Source organism: Anoplopoma fimbria, chromosome 23 (assembly GCF_027596085.1).
Source record: "Anoplopoma fimbria isolate UVic2021 breed Golden Eagle Sablefish chromosome 23, Afim_UVic_2022, whole genome shotgun sequence".
Taxonomy (NCBI): Eukaryota; Metazoa; Chordata; class Actinopteri; order Perciformes; family Anoplopomatidae; genus Anoplopoma; species Anoplopoma fimbria.
In genome coordinates this window covers 8018503-8041199 of record NC_072471.1, presented here as the reverse complement: position 1 = coordinate 8041199, position 22697 = coordinate 8018503, and the positions used below count along the sequence as shown (strand labels likewise).

Here is a 22697-nt window from a genome sequence, read left to right as displayed (position 1 = left end):
CTTTATCAACTTTCATAACAATTGTTCTGTTGTTTTTGGTTACCTTGTATTGGTTTATGAGCACATTATTGGTCAGCCTCACCTTTTGAAAACTACAAACACCAGCTCGCAAACCTGCTTTTCCATTTAGCTCATCGGACCAGTCAATCTGTCAACATGTGCAGTTATTAATTCATGCCTCCATCACTTTTTGGCAATCTCGCCTGCAGGATGAGGTGATCTGGGATTTAGGGAATTAGTTGAAGGTACTGTAAGTATTACACATGTGTGCACATTTGTGTTTTCCCTTACAGAAAGTGTGTTTTTGCTGGAAATCGATCAGCCCAAGGGCCTGTTGGTGTTTGGAGTCTTCACATCCACAAGGTAAGGCCGGCGGCGATGAAGCCAAGTGTAACATTCCTGCAGGCCTCAGTGGTTATGATAATCACTGACTGGATATCAGCGGGAGGGGATGTGCTTGTCAAAGGGCCTGATACATCCAGACGTCATATGTCATGTTGCAGAACGGCTTATTCAGATGATGAACCATCAATTATGACGTCCTGGTGGCTCCACCATATGGCCTTCGTTTTGATGTTTGGTCCTCATGATTGTAAGAAGCAGTGCATTGTTTTGCTGCGAGACATATATTAATAGTACGCATTGGTACAGAATATGTTACATGATACATATTGTTGGACGGAGTAATACTACACAGCAGGATTTTTTGAGTGCAGAGATAATTTCACTGTTGCATTTTCCAGATGGGTAAAACATAAGCCTTGTTTGATGGATTTCAGAGAAAACAAGAAGGAGTATGGTCACCTTTCTCTTTTTAGTTGTATCTTAGAGTACTTTGTATTAAGTCATTTATGTATGCCGTGTTTAAAAATGATCCTACTACACTTTAGACCAACCAGCTCCAGTGAAAGTAAAAGTGAAAGAGACAAATACAATACAAGACACATGTTTTGTTATTGTCTGTGCGGTTTTTTTTGGTGTTTGGTGCTGATTTAACGTATCTCGATCAGCCGAAAGTTCCAGTCAGCAGGGTTGCACGGCAATTTGGGAGGTTTAAAGGAATGGTCACTTGATCCAGATCCTGCCACAGGGCCCTGGATCCACTTGTTAGCTCAGGATCATAGAAAGGTTACAGTAGAGTACCCCGGCTCAAAGAACACAGCCAAACTAAACAGTGAGGTCCTTGAGGTCTTTCACGCTCGATGTTATTCCTTTCTCCACTCTGTGATTCTTCCTCCGTCTCCACTTCACACAATTTGCTTCTGTTCTCCTTTTCAACAAAGACTCTTTTATGTGTGAAGAAGTGTGGTTTTAAATGACTTAGCCAAGCAGATCACTGAGGGGGAAATAGGTGAGCTGTCCCCACTGGAGAGCGGCTTTGGTTCCACCCAGACGCCATAACTTCCACACCCTTAGAAACAGAGATCTTAATAAACAAGTGCAGAATACTTTAGCTGGGTTGGTCTCGAGGTTGTGGGTTTTAGTAGGTTCCCACCGTTGTGTTTAATTGAAAGTATGCATCTCATTTCCTCAGCTCCGTGTTTAAAGGCTCGGCAGTGTGTGTGTACAGCATGGCCGACATCCTCACCGTCTTCAACGGGCCCTTTGCTCACAGAGAGGGGCCCAACTTCCAGTGGGTGGCCTTCCAGGGACGCATCCCTTACCCAAGGCCTGGAACTGTAAGTTTATTTCTGGGCCATTCATTCATTCATACTTTCAGTTCATGATTCCCTAACTAAATTTCACATAAAATATTAATCTTAACTATAGCTCCTTAAATATGTGAAGCCAGAAAAAGGAGTAGGGAGAACACTTATCTTGTATAACCAGCCTGTTAGTAAACTTCATAACATTCCCAAAAGAAAAGGAAAATATTTTTTTGCCATCTACAGATATAAGAAACTGCGACATCCTTGGCACTTTTCAAATTGACATATACAAATAAATACATAAAATACCAAAGGCCCCAATATGGACCCTTGGACTCCATATTTAACCTTCATGCAATTATTTCAATTATCAGCTGTACATATTGTCTATTATCTTAATATGCACATGTATAAACTGTTGTAAATTAGAGACGTTAGACTTCCTTTTGTTTCTCCAGTGTCCTGGAGGAGCCTTCACACCTGACATTCACACAACTAAGGAGTTTCCAGACGACGTGGTGACCTTTGTACGCAACCACCCAGTCATGTTCAACCCCATCTACCCAGTGGGACGGAGACCTCTGGTGGTACGGACCAATGCTGACTACAAATACACATCAGTGGCAGTGGACCAGGTCATGGCTGCTGACGGCAACTACCAAGTGCTATTCCTGGGCACAGGTATGAATGTAGACAGGACCGCCGGTTGATTTTGTTATATACTCTGACTTGATTTTCTAAAAATGAAATGGGAGATCACTCCTTTAAGCCTGGTCCCCTGAAAATACATTTCCCACAAAACAACACTGCATTCTAGGTTATGTTTCAAGTAAAACTTATCAAAGTCCACGAAAAGCCACATAGGGAGGATATTTGGGCAGATAGATGGGTCAAATAAACACAGGACTTTCACCAGGGATACCTCTTTTCATGTGTTGAAACTTATTTTAAGCCAAAAGACTATTGTTTTACTAAACCTAACCAAGTAGTTTCTTGTTTTGTTTCAATTCACGTTAACCACATGTTTAAAACTTCAACTGTGATCCCCCAAAAAATAAGTTTCCCATGAAACTTAATCAAGCATGCAGTTTAGTTGTATGGGAACATAATTTTTAGCAGACATGGGTGCTACTTTCGTATCAAAATCATTTTCCTTTTTTGATTTTTGAGGCGGATACTCATACCAATATTTGAAATTGTAACAAATCTTTTATATATAAAAAAACATTTAGGATGCCTTCAAATTGTTTCAGAGACTTGTGAACGTATGTACTAAGCCGGATATTTATCTTATATCTTTGCAGTTTTTTTGCTGCTTTTTCTATTTCCTTATGAGTTAAGATATGCGCTGATGCAGATGCATCTGATATGAAGTAATATTGGCTCTGAAGATTTATTATTCAAGCTCTAATGAGCATGTTATGGAGCAATAACTATCAACTAAATCCTGTAACCAGGCTGTTATAAGATAACAAATATACAGTGATTAGAACCTTTCTCTGCAGGTGTTTAATAAGTGAATGATTGTTTGGGGGAGTCCTGTTGCCACATCTGGTAATCAGATAAAACAGATAACAGAGGGCATAGTACACCGTCGGTGTGGTGGCTAATTTGAAAACACAGACGGGACAGCATGACACAGCATGTAGCATAAAGCGATCATAGACAGTGTGATAAGATAAGGTCCTCTCCGGAGAGAACTTCCTCCTTGCATGGTTTTATTTTTATTAAATCATATCCGAAAGCCTGCAGGTGGGTTAAAGTTTAAAAATGTGAGACTGATTACGATATTAAACATTCCAGAAAGCACAAGGGTAGAATATAAATTATATCTGTTGTCTCTGTTCTCACAACATGGTGGTTAAACAGAATAATATGTGTTTGCTTGCGTACATAACAATGCGTGCATTCGAGCCTGTGTGTGTCCACTTGTGCACATGTTTGCATTCAGCAAGCAGCTCTGGGACTCTCTCTCTCTCTCTCTCTCTGTCTCTCACAGCTGCTTGTGTTTATCAGGCAGCCTCTCCTTTCTGTTTCTCCTGACTGGATTCTTGAAGAGAAGCCAGCGCTGTCTGACCATTCCTGAGCCCCGAAACGCTGCTTTGTCTCAAGGATGAGGGGGAGACGCTCTTATCAGGCGTTTCCAGGAGCTGTTACTGAAACTCCGTCTCCCTGCTCCACCGATCCAACTCCTTGGATAAAAAGAGCCTTATTAATGATGGTTGCGTTGCATTTTGACCTTTCCGTGGCCCTTTTGCGTGGCCCTTGTCCTCGATTGCTTGGGCTTTAAAAAATCCATTCCCACCCCTGCCACAGTTGATTTTGTTATAAACTGGTCGTGGGTATCATGCGTTGCCTTCTAGTTTCACCGTCTGGGTTGAGTAGCCTTATCTGTTTCACACGGTTGTTTTCATGCGTGCCTGTAGTTACATCTCATGACATGTGTGCTCTCTGCCCCCAGACAAAGGTACAGTACAGAAGGTGATTGTGCTGCCAAGCAATCAATCCCTGCATGAAGATCTGATCCTGGAGGAGCTGGAAGTGTTTAAGGTCAGCTGTCTGTTTTTTCTCCCCTTTCTTTCATTATGTTTCTTACTTTCATCCCCCTATAATCAAAGGGCAGTGGGGGGGGCGGGCGAGCGAGCGAGCTTGGCCACAACACAAAGGCCAGGGGCGGACAGACAGAAGCAGGGTGGCATTCAGGAGATGGATGTTCTGCAGAGTAGTGCAGCGTAGAGTGATGGGAAACATCCTAACATACCGCAAGAGTCTGTTTGTTGCCCCGAGTGAAACTCGCACATGCTCTTTTATCTTCTCGAATCACGAAAAGTGTGGTCAACCTGTGATCAGATATAAAGGCCTCTTCTGCTTTGATCCTCTGCTGCACCATAGCGGTCCCTCAATCAGAGGAGATTTATTCTCAAAATAGTTTTAAAAAAAAAAAAGATACATCTGGAGAAAAGCTGATCCTAGATGTCTGCTAAGACTGTTTTTTTTATTAAATAAAAGTCTTCTAAGCTGTTATTTGCCCATTTCCCAACATGTTCCCAACTATTCCTTTAAGACTTTGATATAAACAACTGTGAATAATTTCTAAAAGCTCTTGACCTGGTTCTTGTATGTTCTATTTTTTTCAGAATCAAGCTCCTGTTACAAACTTGAAAATATCCTCAAAAAAGGTAAGCCACTTACCTCATTTATTAAGTGCAGTTTTATTGTTTTAATATGTTATTCATTGTCTGGTGCTGCTATGTAATGCATGAAACAGAGCTCCCCTGTGCACCATACGCCTCCCAAAGGCCAGGAAATAATAAGCCATAATTGTTTCGGCGCTCTGCATCATTTTCCTGTCAGCCGGCCACTTATGAAGACAAACAGGGCGGCTGATATTTGAACTGTTTACTTTACAGCAACAGCTGTACGTCAGCTCCGAGTTCGGGGTCTCGCAGGTCTCCCTTCACCGCTGTCACGCTTACGGCTCGGCTTGCGCTGACTGCTGCCTCGCCAGAGACCCCTACTGCGCCTGGGACGGGCTTAGCTGCTCACGCTTCTATCCCACCGGCAAAAGGTAACACAAAGATTTACAGCTTCAGGGTTCATAACTGCGGTCTGGTGCCATTATCCAGTATCTTTTAAATTTCCTGCAAAGAAGTATTAAGTGTCGCCCCAAGGATTGTTCTCATGGCAGCGAAGGAAAATACTATCCAGGAGCCTTTAAGCCCCCATACAAGTCTTTTTCAGTGTTAATAAGTGCTGACATGTGTTAATCAAAGTGTTAAATAAACATCAGCATAGTTGAATAGCACACAGTATTCCGGTTCACTTGCGTTCACTTTTTCCCAATTTGCAATGAGAATCTAGTGAGCTTTTGGACATCCAATAGGCAACCGAAGTGGTATTCATTAGTTATACAACAAATGTGAAATCAATTAAACCATATTGGATGTGGGAAACGGATGATGCGCAACAATATGTTAAACAAGAACAGAACAGAGCTGCTGACAACTTGTGAGGGCAAAAAGATCACACGACTGGAATCCTTCAGTGCACACTTCATTGTAAGTATGTCGCTAATTCTGCCTTTGTTGTTTCCCCTCCATCCGCCTAGTCATAACACAGACGAGGAGGTATGAGCGACACCTCGCCTCTAAACCGATACCGCTCTATTCTCTTTAAGGACCGTGTCTGCGTCATCTCTTGAAATTCCAGTCAGACGTAGGGTCAAGTCTAGTTTGGTTTCAGAACAAAAGAGCAGCCAACTGTTCTCCTGCAGGAAAATGTGTCTGAAATGCGTCAGCGGTTTACGAGCTCTTTTTTCCTCAAGCTGTTCTATATGAGTATGCACCACTGAGAGGAATAACAGTCAGATTGTCATATTGTTTTGGCACTGACAGCTACTTCCACAGTTTTAATGAGACGGATGTGAGGAGGAGGAAGAAGGTTGTGTATTTGTTCTGAATTTAGCTTTAGTGTAATCATACTCCAGCTATTTTTCTTTCCCTTTTTTAGGAGAAGCAGAAGGCAGGACATTATGCATGGGAATCCACTCACTCAATGCCGAGGATTCAATCTAAAAGGTAACTAGAGCTGCACTGATCGATATTTTTATATTAACAAAGGATCAAATGACCGTTTTTTGTGAAAGGTGGAGCTCATTGGGACAAAACCAGCATTTTTCATCCGTCTTTGCATTTTTCCCTCAGCTCTGCAGAGCTTAGCCTCTTTTAGTTCATTGTTACGATTTAACGGCCCACAAATTACACCGCCGTCAGCCTCACAACAGCAGGCGGGTTGTTCTCAGCTCTGATAAAACCCATTGTAAGCTACCTGCCCAGCACCACACAGCAGACAAAATTAGCAAGTAGCTGACAAAGAAAATCAGCTTTAAAGGAAGATATCTTTCTCACGAGTTGGCTAAAAATAAAGATATTTAAAACTGAACTCCCCTTCATCAGGTGGACCGAAATATCTATTGAATGTGAATGCTGCTACGTGTAAGCAGCATTCACATGTCAGCCCTAAGAAATGTATAAGGTTATAATATGTTAACGTTGTGGTTTTAGCTTGTTTTAAAGTTCCGTTTTAAGTGTGCAAAAAACTAAAGTATGCAGCAATATGCATTTAAATGTTGTCCTATGCTTGTATTCTTAAAAGGACGTTCGTCAAATCAGTTACTGTACTTCCACAACTGATTCACATTTACACAGACATTGACACATTAACTGTCATTGTAAAAAATAAATCCACATTTGATGGACAAAACTGTAAATACAACCAATGAAAAAAACACTGCAGTTGTTTTCACAGTAGCTGTAGCTGCAACTACTGTATGATTCTGTGTGTCCAGATGTGTTTTTGCTTGTTTTGTGAGTCCAGGTACTGCACCACATCCATCACGAAAAATTCACCCAGTAGTACCGGCAGGGTGCACTTTAATGAGAGGAGAGGATTCGCTCCCCAGAGTGTCCCATTTCCGCGAACAGTTTCATTCTCTAAATTAAAACGAGCTTGGGGAACCAACCATATGGCCATTACCACTAATTAGTCATAACCCCCGTCGTACATCCAGCTGAGTGATGAACCATTTAGCTGCAACAACAAAAAAGAAACTATGCGGTAAATGATGTATTGATGGTATTTTTTTTTCAGTCTGAGTAAGTCTGGGTGGGGATCGGTTGGGCTGCAGGTGTTTGACTAAGCTCTGTGTCAACATTTCCCTCTCACAGTTGGGAGTTGAGACAGATTTGAGTCCATCTGTGGGGTTTATGTCTGTCAGCAAGTGACGTCTGACGTGACTCCCTTGACTGTGTGTGTGTGTGTGTGTGTGTGTGTGTGTGTGTGTGTGTGTGTGTGTGTGTGTGTGTGTGTGTGTGTGTGTGTGTGTGTGTGTGTGTGTGTGTGGTTGTGTGTGTGTGTCACAGCCTACAGAAACGCAGTGGAGATGACGCAGTACGGCGTGAAAAACAACACCACCTTCCTGGAGTGCCTTCCCAAGTCTCCTCAGGCGTCCATTCGCTGGCTCATTCACAGGGACAACGACAGGAGGAAAGAGGTCAGTTTGACATTTAGAGAGGTCAAAGGTCAACTTCACAGCCCGCCCGGTGCTCGTGTGCAACAAGTTGACGTGACACAATGAAAATATAACTGATTAAATGTCCGTTTCTCACATCAAATATTAAACAAGTCATAGCAATCACATGAGCTCACACGCTCGTATCGCCTGAGGAGAACACGGGGTGTCATTATGAGCGGTGATATAGATCAAACATGATATGGACCTTGACTAATGGCTGGATTCTCAGCGGTGAAACGTTTTGCAAATATTTGACACCCCTTTAACCCCTTGAAAGGCTGTGACAGATTAAATAAAGCTGGGCAAGAGTGCGTCCGCATGAAAAATCTTTTATGGATTAAGCTCTCACCTCTGTGGAGTTGACTCAGAGTAATGGCCGTTTTATAGCCGTTTCCCCACGAGAGTAGAAGTTGGCCTTAAAAATAAATCACTTTAGTTTTATGGTATGTAATCATTGGAGTTCTTTTTCCAAACCGATGCCTCGCTGGTTTTAAAGTAGTTGCTGGAAAAGGAATAAACTGTTGCATTTAGAGTGTCAGCATCAGTTTAGTCTCCTTATTTTAAATTCATGGCGACGAAGGAACTTCTTTCAGCAGCACCGCTTTGACTGCTATTTCATCTTCTTTCAGTATTTCAACTATTTGGATTGTTCAATCGGGAAATTTTCCATGCAATTACTCCAGAAAATCTATCCTTTTCTAACCTACAAGAAAAAAAAACGAAATAAGAGAGTCCATCTTTCTTTATTCCAATAACAACCCAGTGTAACTATACTGGAGGGATGAAAGTCCTGAAGTCAGTGTAAACCATAAACCTTCAGATATATATTTGTTTTTCACGCACTGGTTATCGGAAAAAAAAAATTACGGACCATGCAGATTGCATTATTATGAATAAATAAACTATTTGTGCCAACCACAGGTGAAGCTGGGCGACCGCGTCCTCTCCACGGAGCACGGCCTCCTCATCCGCTCCGTCCAGCTGTCCGACCAGGGCCTCTACTACTGCCTGACCACCGAGAACACCTTCAAGCGCACCGTCGCCAAGATCCGCCTGCGGGTGCTGAGCGAGGCGATGGTGAGCGTGCTGACGGACAAGCAGCAGTCGCCGTGGGCCTGGGCCACCTCGTTGCACCCCAAGGCCCTGTTGTCGGCCTTCAGTCCGGCGGAGAGCCTTGCCGTGCAACAGTACTGCAAAGAGAGGAAGCAGCTCCAGAACCTCCAGCAGAAGCAGCAGCAGCAACAGATCCAGCCGCCTGGACCTCTCAGGGGGGACCTGGCCAAACTGAAGCCCCTGCTGGACCGGAGGAAGAGCCGCAACCGGCGCAATCACCTACCAGAGGTCTGAGACAGGGAGGTGCAGAAACTGACACTAACAACCTCCCTCTGCTTCCATACCCAGACCTTTGATTTTCCAAATCTCATCTCAAAGCTGCACTGTGAGGTGGGTGTGGGGAGTTGTTATTCGGCAATATCTCTTTTTGTTTTTTTATTGCATGAGGTAGGTACCGTGACCCGATGGCTGTGACATCCACTCATACACACCCACATGCACCCACGAGCAATTAATTTGCCGTCGCAGTCGCAACACAGACTGAGGTGGCCCTGCTGTGAATGGCAGTAATACACTGTGGTCTAAGCTGATATTGCTTATGATAATACACCTTGAGATGCAGCCGAGGTCAGTGATCGTATCATATTTTAGATATTAGAGAGGAAACTAGACTGGCCGGATATTAGCTCACAATGCATTTGTTCTTTGTTCACCAAAAAGAAGCGGTAATTCGAAATGATGATCGTAAATGGAGGAGATTGAAAAGGGACAAAAGGGAGACAGATGCATGCTTGAGAGCGAACGCCTTCAAAGTATAATGTTAGTATTTTATTAGACTCTACTCACATTTCTCTATTTACTTTAAACTAACAAATATGTCTCTGTTCAGTGGAATGACTGAAATGGCTTTGTGGGCACGCATAGGGTGATAAAAAGTCGATTTGTGAGAAAAAAAAACTACTTATTTTTTTCTCATGGGTCGACTGACTCATACTGTCTACAAAAGCACTGTTGATACAAAGCACAGATGGCAAGTGGTTCCAATAAAAAGTGTTACATTACAGCGCTGTGTAAGTTAAAAAAATGAGTTAGTTCAAAGGCCAAACTTAACATCCAGAGCTGATGTTACACAAACAGAAATATTAGTAGAATACAGAGAAGCACATGAAATTCTGCGTGAGCTGCTGCAAACATTTTATCTGTATTTATTCCTATTACTCAGACATTTCATGAATCTAGCTCAGTGTAATTCAGCCGCATATTGTATCAAACTTCTCATGTTTCTGGCACAGAAGCATGTTCATAGAAATGCATCAGCTATGTAGAGGTATCTAAATCCTTGCCTGGATTAAATTTGAGTAACTGGCAGATTCGCACAATTTAGATTGACAGCATAGATTGCATCTTAAGATGGATGCTGAAACGTTACAATAGGTTTTTTCACATTGTCGACAGCAAAGTGGACACTTTTAATTCAGAAATAGTAAGTAATTGACTTCTGTGAATAGACTTTTTTTCAGAGGCGTAGTAAATGTAGATAGAGATTAATTGTTGCTTGTGTACATAGTATATTTTTTTGTTTCATCCTTTTAATTTAATGTTGTGCAGATGTTTGTGAAAATGTGTATATAATTTCAACATATTTCACCAGCTATGACTATCTGCAAGTTGCAGAGACATACAGTATTATTTTCATTTTGAGAAACGACTAGTTGTACCTTCTCAACTTATCTCTGCTCCGCATTTAAATAAAGCTGTGAGACCAGCATCATGTCAACTCCAACTTAGTGTAACTTCAGTGTTATGAATCGTATGTATTTCTATTTATTAATGTGGTGATAACCTGAATAAATCTGTTCCGATGAATCTTAATTTTACAGAAAAAAACATGCATTTTATTGTCAGATGTTTTTATTAGTATAATTTCTCAAATGTGAACTAAATCTTTCTGTTACCGGCCAATTCATCATCCCCTGTCCTAGATTCTCTGATATACTATGATAGCCTATTATATTGCTAGAAAGGAACAGTCACACTGTTTTAACACAATTTTGGGAAATACACGTATTTGCTTACTTGCAGAGAGTTAGATTAAAAAAAGATCAATACCACTCATGTCTGTAGTGTAAATATGAAGCCACACCAATAGCACATTAGCTTAGTTTAGCACAAAGGCTGGAAACCGCTACCCTGGCTCTGTCTGAAGGTAACCAATCACCGTTCAGAAAGGGATTGTCTGCTCTAACTCCTGACAAAAAAGTGAGTATTTATACCTCCGTTTCAGCTTTTATTCATTTACACAACAGTTAAGCAAAGAATACAAACATTTGCGTAAGATTAGATTCATGTACGTTTCTTTTACAGACTGTCAAACAAACCAAACCCTTCTTTGTGCGGATTAATAACCTTACAGTTAGGAGGATTCTCCGTCTGCCCTCCCTCTTAAGATCCCTGATTGAGTCAATGTTACAGTGTTTGCAATTGAAATAATGCTTAGCAAAGCTCTTGAGCTTTACAAAATCACAGTTTTCCTTCCCCTGGTATCAAAGGAAGTATGATGTTATAAATAACACTGAAATTACAAAAAAGTGCAACTCTATATCAAAAGGTTTGATGTCCTGTAGCAGCTTAAATTCACTGTGCTCTGCAGCTCACACCGGACAGACACTGCTGCATGATCTGTTCACACAAACTTGCTTTGGTTGTTCTTCCCCACGATACAGTAGGAGATGGAACAAAGCAAAAAGATGACCACACCTGAGCCCAGCAGGGCTTTCCATAGGATCTCCAACATCTTGATACGCGACACCAGCTCCCCTTTAATCAAGGCCGCCGTTTCGTCATCCAACGAAGCAGTCTGTTTACGTAGATGGAGACAGAGAAAGAAAGAGGGACTGATTATCATGCATCCCATGCTAACAGACTCCTCACTTCATGACTGCAGTGCTCTCCGCTTTTTATCTTACCTCGTTCATCCAAGCAAGAGGAAATATGGTGTAATCCTTGACTTTCTTAAGCACCCTGCATGGAAAGACTTCATTACTTGGTATTCAGAAGCGAGAAGGTGTCTAAAAAATGTTTGCCTTTCATTTGACATCACAGAAGAGATGCAGACAGGGAATGCAGAGAGAGAGAGAGAGAGAGAGAGAGAGAGAGAGAGAGAGAGAGAGGCGGATGACATGCAAACTAAAAGGAATAGTTTGACATTTTGGAAAATTAACGCTCACCGGCATTCTCTTTCTTTCCGAGTGTTAGATTAAAATGTGGATATGCAAGGCATCATAGCTGTGGTATCTACCTTGAGTGAGGGCCACACTATTATTGTCTGTGAGTAAATATGAAGCCACTGCTAGCAGCAAGTTAGCTTAGCAGTTGGCTTAGCAGGCCATACGAAGCCAAAAATAACGTGTCATTCTAAAACTTTTTTTGTTTGAACTATTATTAATTAAACTACTAATCTTTAGTCTCTAACTCTCGTCAAGAAAGAGAATAAACTTATTCCACACAAACCTTTCCTTTTAAAAAGGTGAATCAGAACTTACGTGATGACATTTGATGGTCCATACATCATATTCATTTGAATTCTCTTGGCAAACCTCAAGGTGAACCCGGTTGTCTAGTAGAAAAATAACACAAAAAATAAATAGCATTAGAGTTGCTGCCCCTTAAAGTCAACAAAATCACAAAGGTAATAAGCTCTTACAGGTTCCACATCCAGGAAGGTGGCATGGTGCTCCTTGCTGGGATTTAGGCCCTTTATGGCATCTTGTAGGTACGGACTGCCGTAGAGGAAGTGGGGCAGAGAGATAAAGACGGGTCTTTCTGTTCAGAAAGTAAAGAAACAGACCAAATACAGAGCTGTTGAGCAGAACGATAAAACAGTAGAAGAAAGTAGCACGAGCTTCTTATGTTGAGCTCAACAAAACAAATGCAAACTGACTATTTTGGCAGGAGCTCAAGTCCAGGACTCCTGCCATGGTACAATTCCTGGTGCTCTTTAGATCTCTGCAGAAACACCTGTTATCCGGGTTGACCATCGGGGAGGCCAGGGTGTTTTGCAGGAGGCCGAAGCGATACACTTCAATCCCTTTCAGATCAAGGCTCTCCTCAAAGCTAGCTGACACAGACCTGAAGACAAAAACAACAAGGAAGTCAGATCAAAAGTCTTCCAGACACTGAACATCATGTACCCAGTAATCCATGGTGCATCTTAATTCAGCCTCCAGTACATAAGTGTGGTTTTGGTATTGGAAAGCTCTGACCTCTAGTGGTTACTGAAAGGAAAGTCCATATGGTTACAGTTCTCAAATTAAGATGTTAAATCTCCTGTTGATGACACTTACTGCCCGACCCTAATGTTAGCAAAGCTGTCAGACTGCCTCAGATGTCATTGATCCCACAAAATGAAACCCATCATCACCTGCAGATGTCTGATGAGAAGAAATAGAGCGGCGTCTTCTTGTCCACAAAGGGAGCGAATGAAGAAGCATCTGAGGAAGAGGAGGGAAGAAATGAGGTCAGCGAGGTGACTCATCTGCATTCAGAGCTGCAGTAGTGAAAGTTATGAGTGAGGTGGAGAAAAAATAAGAAAGACACTGCTGCATTTGCCGCACCTGTGCCATTGATCATGTTACAGTACTTGTCGTCCCAGAAAGTAAGGTTCCTGTTGAACAAAATGTATTTGTCAGATAAAGTATTTGATTTAACAGCCTAGAAGAGTACAGCTTACAAAAGAAAAGCTGAATTCTCATGTCAGAATCTGCACAATCTGATTAACCCGATTTGATTAAACAGCCTAAAATATCACAATTAGAAAGAAAATAAAACTGGATTCTCACTTAAAAAGAGCAAGGTCTCAAAGCAAACTCGGTATCGCCTTCACTTTGTTCACGATCAGACTCACCTCTCTCCTCGCCACCTGTCAATTGTTGACACTTTGGAGATGTCATCCTTTCCAGTGTAGACATTGAAGACACCGTCATATGTACCATTGTACTAGGGAGAACAAATTTGATTCAATATATTTATAAAAATCGTGTGTTACTGGGCAGATCTAGTCTATTCTGTGTTTGTTATGTGTAAGTGTAAGGCTGCAAAATCTGTTTACTTACAGGGGAAAATAGGCCCAGATTGTTTTTCAACATGGGGTCGGTGTAACCCCACAGCAGTTCGTTGACTGTACGGTGCTGGAACAAGGAGGAGTTGCTTGACTTTATCAGATTCTCCAGCATAATGTGAAGGCCTTCTGGAATCAGTGAGTAGGCTGCCTTTAAAAAAAAAAAAAAAAAAAAAAAAAAAGCGAACATTCATCTTTAGATTATAAAAATGATCAGTGATGTGTCAATTATAAAAGGTAAGAGTATGGTTCTATCATGATACACGAGCAAAACTGCTGTGCACACAACTGCTGCAGTTGCCTTCAGGAGTTAAGCCATAAAATAACCCTCTTTCCTAACTGTGATACTGTATGATTACTTACAAACAGAGTTGAAATTGCTCATGGTCATCGTTTAAGCCTTATCAAAGTTGGAAGAAAGAGCGCTGTGGCCATAAACAAACCATAATTGTAAAACTATGACTTCCCAGTTGATCATAATTTCAAAGCTCTAACACAACATCATAAATGCACCAATGTTAATATTAGCAGATTCTCGACGCTCCTAATGTGACCGTCGGTCGTGCTACATTTGCAGTTACCAGCTCCGTTGTAAGAAACACAGACTTCAGCAAAGCAATGTCTATTACCCCAAGCGCCATTCGCATTCAGAAGCTTTTTAAAGGCGCTTTAATACGAGATTTGGAGCAATTCTATTTCATCTGAACATGGCTATGGCTGAGCTGTCAGAATACTTGCAGCTAACAGTGCTTGCAGCTAACAGTAATAGGGGGTAATTGGGCTGGTAATTGGGGTGGTTGTTATTAGCTGTAAGCGCTATACGAGAGCAGTGCAGAGCAGCAGCCTTGAGCTAGCCAGTAGGATACACTAACATTACATTTTACATTACATTACAGTCATTGAGCAGACGCTTTTATCCAAAGCGACTTACAATCAGTAGTATATTACATATCATTCACCCATTCACACACTGATGACAGGCTACCATGCAAGGTGCCACCATCAGACTCTAACTAACATTCATGCAACATCCAGTCCACACCGATGGCAAGCCTTCGGGAGCAACTTGGGGTTAAGTGTCTTGCCCAGGGACACATCGACTGCCGAAGCCGGGTATCGAACCACCGACCCTCTGATTGGAGAACTACCTTGCTCTCCACTACGCCACAGCCGCCCTAACATCATGCTCAGCCGGGCCGCTATGCCAACAAAGCAGGGAGAAACTTGGATAATAACACACACAGAGGGAGAGCGACTTCATTCTCTGCTCAGCATGACATTACTGATTTATATCTTTACATAGCAATTCGCTGTTTGCAGCTAGCTAAATGAATGCTCTGCATGCCGTATAAAAAAGTACATTATTGTAGTTTACCGCATACTACTTCTGAGGAAACTTGCCGGTTAATCAATCTAGCTTCTTATTCATCCACGCACACAGATTTGTTTAAGTGTGTTATACTTTGGGTCGCCGTGAGAATAATAAAACCTGGGTTGAAAAATACCTGAATTTTTTTTAACATTTCAATAGTTTTTTCATAAATGAAAGGAGACATTTTAGTTTATTTCCATATGAAAAAACTATTTATGATAAAGTGCAATGTTTCCCAACCTGGGGGTCCGGACCCTTCATGGGGTCACAAGTTAATTCTCAGTTGGCACAGATTAACAGAATCGAAAGAAGAAACACTGCATTTCTGCTGTCGTAAGTGTCTATATTGTACAAAATATTCTCTCATCCTTGCTTTTCTTGTGAATCACTGGATAGTTTTCAGCCCTAGGCTATAAAAAAAACATTCAAAGGATCAACCTGGGAAGCCACTCAACCTATCAGAGAGGGTCACAAGCCAAAAGCGGCTGTGAACCACAAATAAAATGAGTTGTTTCAGACCAAAGCATCCCACCACAGGGCAGCACAGCTTGATTTGGCCCGGCTTGTCCTGGCCTTGGAACAGAGGTACCGTAACTATTAACAGCAGAGATGAGTCGAGTCAAGTCAGGAATCACCGCACAGCGTGGTGACACTCACTTACAGCCACAGCCAGGTTGAGGGAGGTGACTTTGTCCTCCTCGGGTCCCACTGACATGGATGGCTCAAAGATGGCGCCCAGGGGCAGCAGGAAGGAGACAGTATGATTGGGGTGGAAGGTGACGTTCTCTTTGGCCAGATATCTTGTCCTGAAGGGGGGAGAAGGTGTGACTTAGATGTTCAGTTTTGTTAGAGGATATTTTGGTTTAGGAAAGGACTTTTGTTTCATTCTTTCATCAAAATGTTACAAAAGAGGTCAACAAATCAACCTTACTTGTACGTGTAAGGTCCTCTTTCCACCACCACTGGAGTTGCCCCGCTTTCTATAACCTCCTGGGGGTTTTGCACGTCAAAGAACCAGAACTGTCTGTACACAAATGCTCCCGCAGCAGCCCAGTTGTCATAAGCTGTCGTTCCAGGCTCAATGACGGATTCCTAAACCCCCGAAGACAAACAGACGGTCTATTTATAACATCACCTCAAGACTGCCAGCAGGCCAGCTGCCCCATTGATACAGAAAAAAGGGTGGATGCTCTGTTATTTGAAAAAAAAAAAAAAAGTCTAAACTGCTGAAATGTTCTCTACAGTCGCTTATTAAAATCACAGACGCTGATCTTTTAAAGGATGAAAAAGGCACACTTGTCTTTTCTGCACAGCTTCTTGTTTACCATTTTTAGCAGCTTTCCAAAAACACACGCCTCCACCCTCTCATTTCTCCTGATTCACCTTGATCTCCCATACACACACATGTATTCACCCACACTTATCACTCCCTATTCTCCAACCCCCCCCCCCCCCCACCCACCCCACCCCCCAGAGCAACATACCTTCTCCACTGTCCCCTGAATGATACTGTTCCCCAGTGGGATAAGGACAACTCCAAGGATGGCTACCACCGCCCCGCACACAGCTCCGGCTATCAGCCCTCTCCTTCTGTTGCAGCAGCCCATGGTGGTGTGCGTTTCCTTTCCCCGTCACTCTGTGCGTCCGTCTGTCTGCCTCGCAGTCTTGTTCTCTCTCCTTCTGTCTCTTGTGTTTGTGGTGGGTGCTAGTATGTGCAGCTTGTCTGTGTTGGTGTCCCGGCAGCAGCAGCAGCAGCAGCAGCAGTGGCACAGACAGGCTGTAACATCAGAGGAGCTGACAGAGCATTGCCGAGGCCAGGTAAAGGCACAGACACATCTGGCAGCCACCCATGGACCTCCTAGAAATAGAAAACTAAAGTTATATAATTACAAGAGAGGTTCGAGGTTCAGATGAAGGTATCTCACCAGGTGATAACGGCTATAGTAGGCTGGGGAGAAAGGTTGAAGAAGGGGTTGGCTTACACGCACAGGTGGTGCATGAAATAAAGGTAATTTATGATCCTATATAGCCAGGTTTTTTTGGTTTCTATCATTCAACATCTAGCAGTCTTAACATTAAGGCGGAACATGCCACACAGACTTGAATTCACATCAAAGGGGGATTTATCAGGGTGTGAGATATCAGCTCTAGATATCCAAAGACCTGGATGATGACAACCTTCACAGAGATTTCATATATTTATATTCTGTTATTTCCTGCTCTGTTTCTTATCTGTCCTTCTCTATCTATTCATCTCTTGTTTATCCTCCACTTTCTGCTCCAATCTCCAAGCTTACAAGAAAGAAAAAGAGAAAAATATAAATTATGAAGTATCTCCTTATTGCGCCGAGACGGTAAAAAAAAAAGCTTATCTGCTTTTGTGCTTGCGTAAGAGATGTAAAAATGAATTGACCTTTATCTCAATCAATTTAAACCCTCATCTGCGCTGTCAACATCTGGGATATCAAGGATCAACCCTTGGCACTATCCTGCTCTCTCCGTCAGCACCGCCTCCTTCAATCACAATTAAACTGCATTTATTAATCTGAACTTCATTTTGAAGGCCATCTCTAGATACTCCAAGCCAGGTGAGACGGGAGATCCATATTTGTAATTATGAACCTTATAACTGCAATAAAACTCTGAAAGACACACGCTCTCTGTCTCTCTCTCTGTTATATATTTTATTTAGAGGAACATTTCCACCACAGTGTTTATGTCAATTTAGATTATTTTAAAGATTCGCCCTGGCTCTGATGTTGTTTTTTCTGTATTAACAACGACGATGTTTGTTTGAATGTAATTTCTTGTCAATAAAGATGAAAAAAGATATAATCAAGTGTGTCAATGGGGAACAGGTGAGCTTTCGGGGTTAAACCAGGGTTAAGCTATGGCTTGGTCCAAAACTTATTTTGGTCTCATCTTGTGTTCTTTAGTCATCAATGTTTGTTTCCACACCATCAAGTCCTTCAATGACCTGCTTCATCGTCCATTGGAAAACCTCTGATGCAGAGTTTATCCTAAATGGAAGCCCTGAGAATCAATAGCCTCCAAATGGGGTGTTGAATGTGCATCGGAGAGAGCTTTTGTCATTGAGTTTGATTTCTACAAACCAGAACTTTTTTTTTTCTCCCAAAAATCTAACCCTGTTGAATGCAACAGACACACCTAAGACAGACAAAAACGAAAAAGACAAGAGGAATAAGAGGAATAAGAGGAATAAGAGAGCTAACAAAGGAAATCAACCTGGTTTTATCTGTTCAGGATAGGTGTCGGGTCCCAGGGGGTGGCTTGATTTTATGTCTTTGTTTTTGCCCAGATTTCGGATTCCTTTGTTTCCTAGTTTCGGTGTGTTCTGGTTTGGTAGCTTAACTAATCTAACATTTAAACAAATATCCCACATACTTTTCTTCACTATGAGCTTAACAGACCTTACACATTTGTATGGATACAGAGATGGAATTTCAGTTACATACATTTGGTATACAGAATTAAACAGGGGTTATGCATGTCAGATATGTTTTATTCCCAATTGACCACTGGAGGGCAGTATGGTCACATGATGAATCCGATCCGAAATATCTGACAATGATTTTAACTCTGTTTTCCACTCCACAATTATGGGAGAAAGACTTTTTTTTAGGAAATCAAATGTGAAACACTTTGATTGGGGTTATTGAATATTCCAAAGATGTATACAGTGTTATACCGAGTTACAGAGAATATTTGCAAAACACTAAGGGTCAGTTCCTGTTTCCTTGGCTCAAGTAGTTTATGATGTGACCTGGGAAGACCAGATGTTCAGTTATCAGATAGAAAAAAGAGGGGGAGGAGAGGACGAAGGTTATTCATTTGTTCGGAATTTCCAGGCTGACTTCGTATCTTGATTTGAGATCTTCCTCTCAGCCTGTGGAGTGTCAGCCCTGACGCCTTTATAGCGTGGGGTTTTTTGGGAGTGTCTCTCCTAAAGTGTATTGAAACCTCCTCTGTAGAGATGAAATATCAGAGTGGGGGGAAATGAATGTCTCGGGTTGTTAGTCACTTCAGGCCTTTCCAACCTCGCTACACCTTGTTTACCCGCCTCAGTGCCCGAGAAGGGTGAACGATTGTTTGCTGTACTGGCACCTCAGCTTTGGATCAGTCTTTAAGTTAGTATTTGATTTGCTCACACTGTTTCTGCTTTCTAATGTCTTAAAACATGTTTTGACAGAATTGCCTTTTTAACTGACTTAGTCTTATTTGTTTACATTCTACTACTCTGTTTATTTTTACAGATTGCACATAAATTTTCACTTGTTTTACCTTTTTCGATGATTTAACTGTAAATTTCTTTAGTACCGTCTTTTAACTGTTTCAGTTTTTTATTTTGTGCTTGATGGTTTTTATCTTATTTAATATGTTCTACGGAGAGAACTTTGTGCTTCCAGCTTGAAAAGTGATATAACAATAAAATAATTTATTTGTTTATTTGAATTTTTATTTATTTATTTATTTATTTAATTAATTAATTAATTAATTATTTAATCATTTAATTATTTAATCATTTAATCATTTAATCATTTATTTATTTGATGTTTTTTATTTATTTACTTGTTCATTTATTTATATATTAAATTATCATTATTATTGTTGTTACATTGACATTATCAGGGATTATTTTTGTCCAACTTCACAAAGCTCGTAAAAAAAAAAGTGAAACTGCTTTCACAGGCTGTGTTGGACTCCCTGTGACGAGTAAACTCGCCCACCTGTGAAATCATTGCACACTACAACACTGTGCTGTGGGGGGTTGATCAACAGTATTTCCAGCCCATTATACAGCTCTGCAGCACTGTGAAGTTACATATCATCACCATTGGAGGGCAGCACCAGCTCTCCATCAACACTCACTGCTTGTTGAGAACAGAAGGCCTGCCCATGTGGCTCGTCCCACTAGTCTCTGTGCCAAATACACTCTCTGTCTGTTCAAACAAACATTCTTGTCAAAACAGTTTCAATCTCACATGACTGACATTACTGTTGATTTTACAACTCCAACTACAACATTTGGATTGGATTTCACTTTGTGATGGCAGAGACTAAAACCATATACACTTTTAGTTTCTCTGCCAGCTTATGTAATGTCTTTATTGAAAACACGTAATGATTAATGATACTTCTGAGGCTATTTCACATAAAAAATAATATTTTCTTTTGACCACCATTCTTAAGAAACATAATTATTGTTTCCAATACCTTACGCTTAATTTGGGGGTTAAAAAAGGTTTATTGACATTTTTAGTCTGTGTCTTATTATGTTAAATGTAAAGTAATGTTCTTAAAAATGATAATATTTCCAGTATCTCTGCTCCTGCGTGTTAAATGTATGTTTAACAAACCTGTTTTTTCATATGGACAGAACACTGTGTACACAAAAGATGATATGCCATCTTCTATATTCATAGGATTGAATAAATAAACAGTAACTGTACAGCATATTACCATCTAGATATCGATGTTTCCTCTAACCTCATGTACTTGCACACATAGCCTCACAAAAAAAAAAATTGGAGAGTAATCAGATGAAAGTGGAATCAAAAAATACGCCAGTAGTATACATAAGTATTTTTATTTTATTGCAAACACTGTCCTTTTCAGAGAAAATGAATGCATTTTATGTACATGGAATTTCTTGTGTTGACATAACCTTTTTTTTTTGCCTCATGAATACACCCTCTGGCTCTTGTTTTTTTCAAAGCTGGAGAGAGGCCCGGATGACAAAGAGGGAGACCTCCAGCCAGCATAGGATTAGAGAGGAAAGGTTAACGCCACAAAATTTGCATGTACTCCCAAAAAGGCAACGTTCAAAATAAAAACTGCATGAAAAGACAAGGTTGTTGACACCACAAGGATTTGGGTGAACACCACCAACGTTAAGACCGACTGTTGACTTTGAAGACTCACACTTGACTCCGTCCGACAGGCTGAATTATTTAAACCACAAACAATGGTCGTGTACAGCTGAACGGGTAGGGGATGAGACTAACACTGTCACATGCAAAGGTTCGGTTCCCATGGGAACAATACATGCTATAAATGTAGGTTACACAGTACAGTATAACATAAGGGCTAACTTGATCAGAGAAGTTATAATATATGTGTATAATACTGGGATTAAATGGAATTTATTATAATATATCTATCTAAGAATTTTTGTTAAACTCACTAAGTGATACTCACAAGGTAAAAAGTTATATTCTTTATTGTGTATCAACATGAAAGGCACATGCTGTGTTCACGTTGTTGATAGGGGAAACGGCTTCTAAACAGGATTTTATGTTAATGATAAATATTATATAATATTAGCGAAATATAACATTGAGGCGTGTGTTTTTTTAGAGTTGTGGTTGTAGGTGATAAATGAAGATATTAATTTTCCAGTACGAGCTATTAAAATAAAGTTAACATTACACAATAATAAGAAAGAGAGATTTTTGTGGATTTTAGTGCATATTTTAAACTTCTAAACACTAATAAAATCGTAATGAAGGCTTGAGTTATTTTAGGCTTTGTGAATCTGTTGACTATTACCTGTCTATTTACTCTTGCAGCTCATCTGATATTTGATTGATGGATATGGGAGAGGGAAATTGGAGGACCATGTGAGATTGAAAACATAAGGTAAGTTTACAAAAGGCCAGCTATTTGAAAAGTGAATCATAGTAGTCTAACTGGGGATTAATACCAAATGCAAAAACTTCTATACTACTGTATTATTTAAATATTCATATTATATTATTATATTATATTATGTAGGGTATATTGTTAGTGTATCTTGCTTGAGGAGCACTGGGTTCTGCGTGGTGAAGCAACAGGAGTGCTAATCTAATTGAAAACATTACAAGGTCTGTTTCAAATAAGAAATCAATAAGGAAACATGCTAAACGTGTTTCACACTGACATACGTAAAGCTATTGGTGTGCAGGGTTGAATTACGTCCCGTTGTAGATACATTTCCGGTTTAGGGGTCTATCTCCAAAATAAAGGCCTCAGAATATTTCTTTTTTTTACCCATAAGAACCTAAGAACTGCACATAATGGCCGAAAAATGACACTGTAACAATTCAAATCATACAATGTTTGCATGCATTATGTAATATAATCACGCAAAGCCTGCAGGAGCAGTCAAGCATGTTTTATTGATTATAAAATACCAGACTGTACAAGTCAGTTATACTTTACATGTGGTACATTATGTACAAAAACACAGTACAGTGTTCTTTGATCCACGACAGTCAAGAGGACTGAAGATAAGGCCTGGAAAACAATTTTGTCATATATTTGCCCTGTTTATTTGTTTTTCACATTTCATTCTGCTTATACTTTTGGAGCATTTTGCGCAACACTGTCAAAAGCCTTTATTTGACAGTGGACAGCAGATATGGTGACAGACAA

General features: G+C 40.7%; 2 protein-coding genes across 3 annotated transcripts in view; one reads left to right on the top strand and one right to left on the bottom strand.

Moving 5' to 3' along the window:
• The window catches only part of sema3c (sema domain, immunoglobulin domain (Ig), short basic domain, secreted, (semaphorin) 3C), a 49381-nt gene extending 38812 nt beyond the window's left edge, over window positions 1-10569 (top strand). For both annotated transcript variants that reach the window (XM_054624476.1, XM_054624477.1), the window contains exons 10-18: window positions 294-363; window positions 1535-1679; window positions 2108-2330; window positions 4111-4199; window positions 4787-4828; window positions 5060-5217; window positions 6159-6226; window positions 7571-7701; window positions 8644-10569. In XM_054624476.1, the coding sequence (XP_054480451.1) occupies window positions 294-363; window positions 1535-1679; window positions 2108-2330; window positions 4111-4199; window positions 4787-4828; window positions 5060-5217; window positions 6159-6226; window positions 7571-7701; window positions 8644-9069 (1352 nt within the window). In that variant the 3' untranslated portion in view covers window positions 9070-10569. The remainder of the gene's footprint in view (window positions 1-293; window positions 364-1534; window positions 1680-2107; window positions 2331-4110; window positions 4200-4786; window positions 4829-5059; window positions 5218-6158; window positions 6227-7570; window positions 7702-8643) is intronic.
• Window positions 10570-11458: 889 nt separating this feature from the next.
• cd36 (CD36 molecule (thrombospondin receptor)) lies at window positions 11459-16870 on the bottom strand. Its single transcript, XM_054624479.1, has 12 exons — window positions 16748-16870; window positions 16195-16355; window positions 15925-16069; window positions 13887-14042; window positions 13679-13770; window positions 13389-13438; window positions 13196-13265; window positions 12716-12903; window positions 12479-12597; window positions 12318-12391; window positions 11742-11796; window positions 11459-11632 (listed from the first exon to the last, which is right to left on the bottom strand). Exons 1-12 carry the CDS (start codon window positions 16868-16870, stop codon window positions 11459-11461), a joined length of 1407 nt encoding a protein of 468 aa, XP_054480454.1.
• Window positions 16871-22697: the final 5827 nt, after the last annotated feature.

Coding starts and splice junctions, on each gene's coding strand:
- cd36 (XM_054624479.1), bottom strand. CDS start 16,870: ATGGGCTGCTGCAACAGAAGGAGAGGGCTGATAGCCGGAGCTGTGTGC. Junction 14,043..15,924: donor CCCTCAACCTGGCTGTGGCT/GTAAGTGAGTGT, acceptor TTTTTTTTAAAG/GCAGCCTACTCACTGATTCC. Junction 11,797..12,317: donor GGACCATCAAATGTCATCAC/GTAAGTTCTGAT, acceptor CTTTCCATGCAG/GGTGCTTAAGAAAGTCAAGG.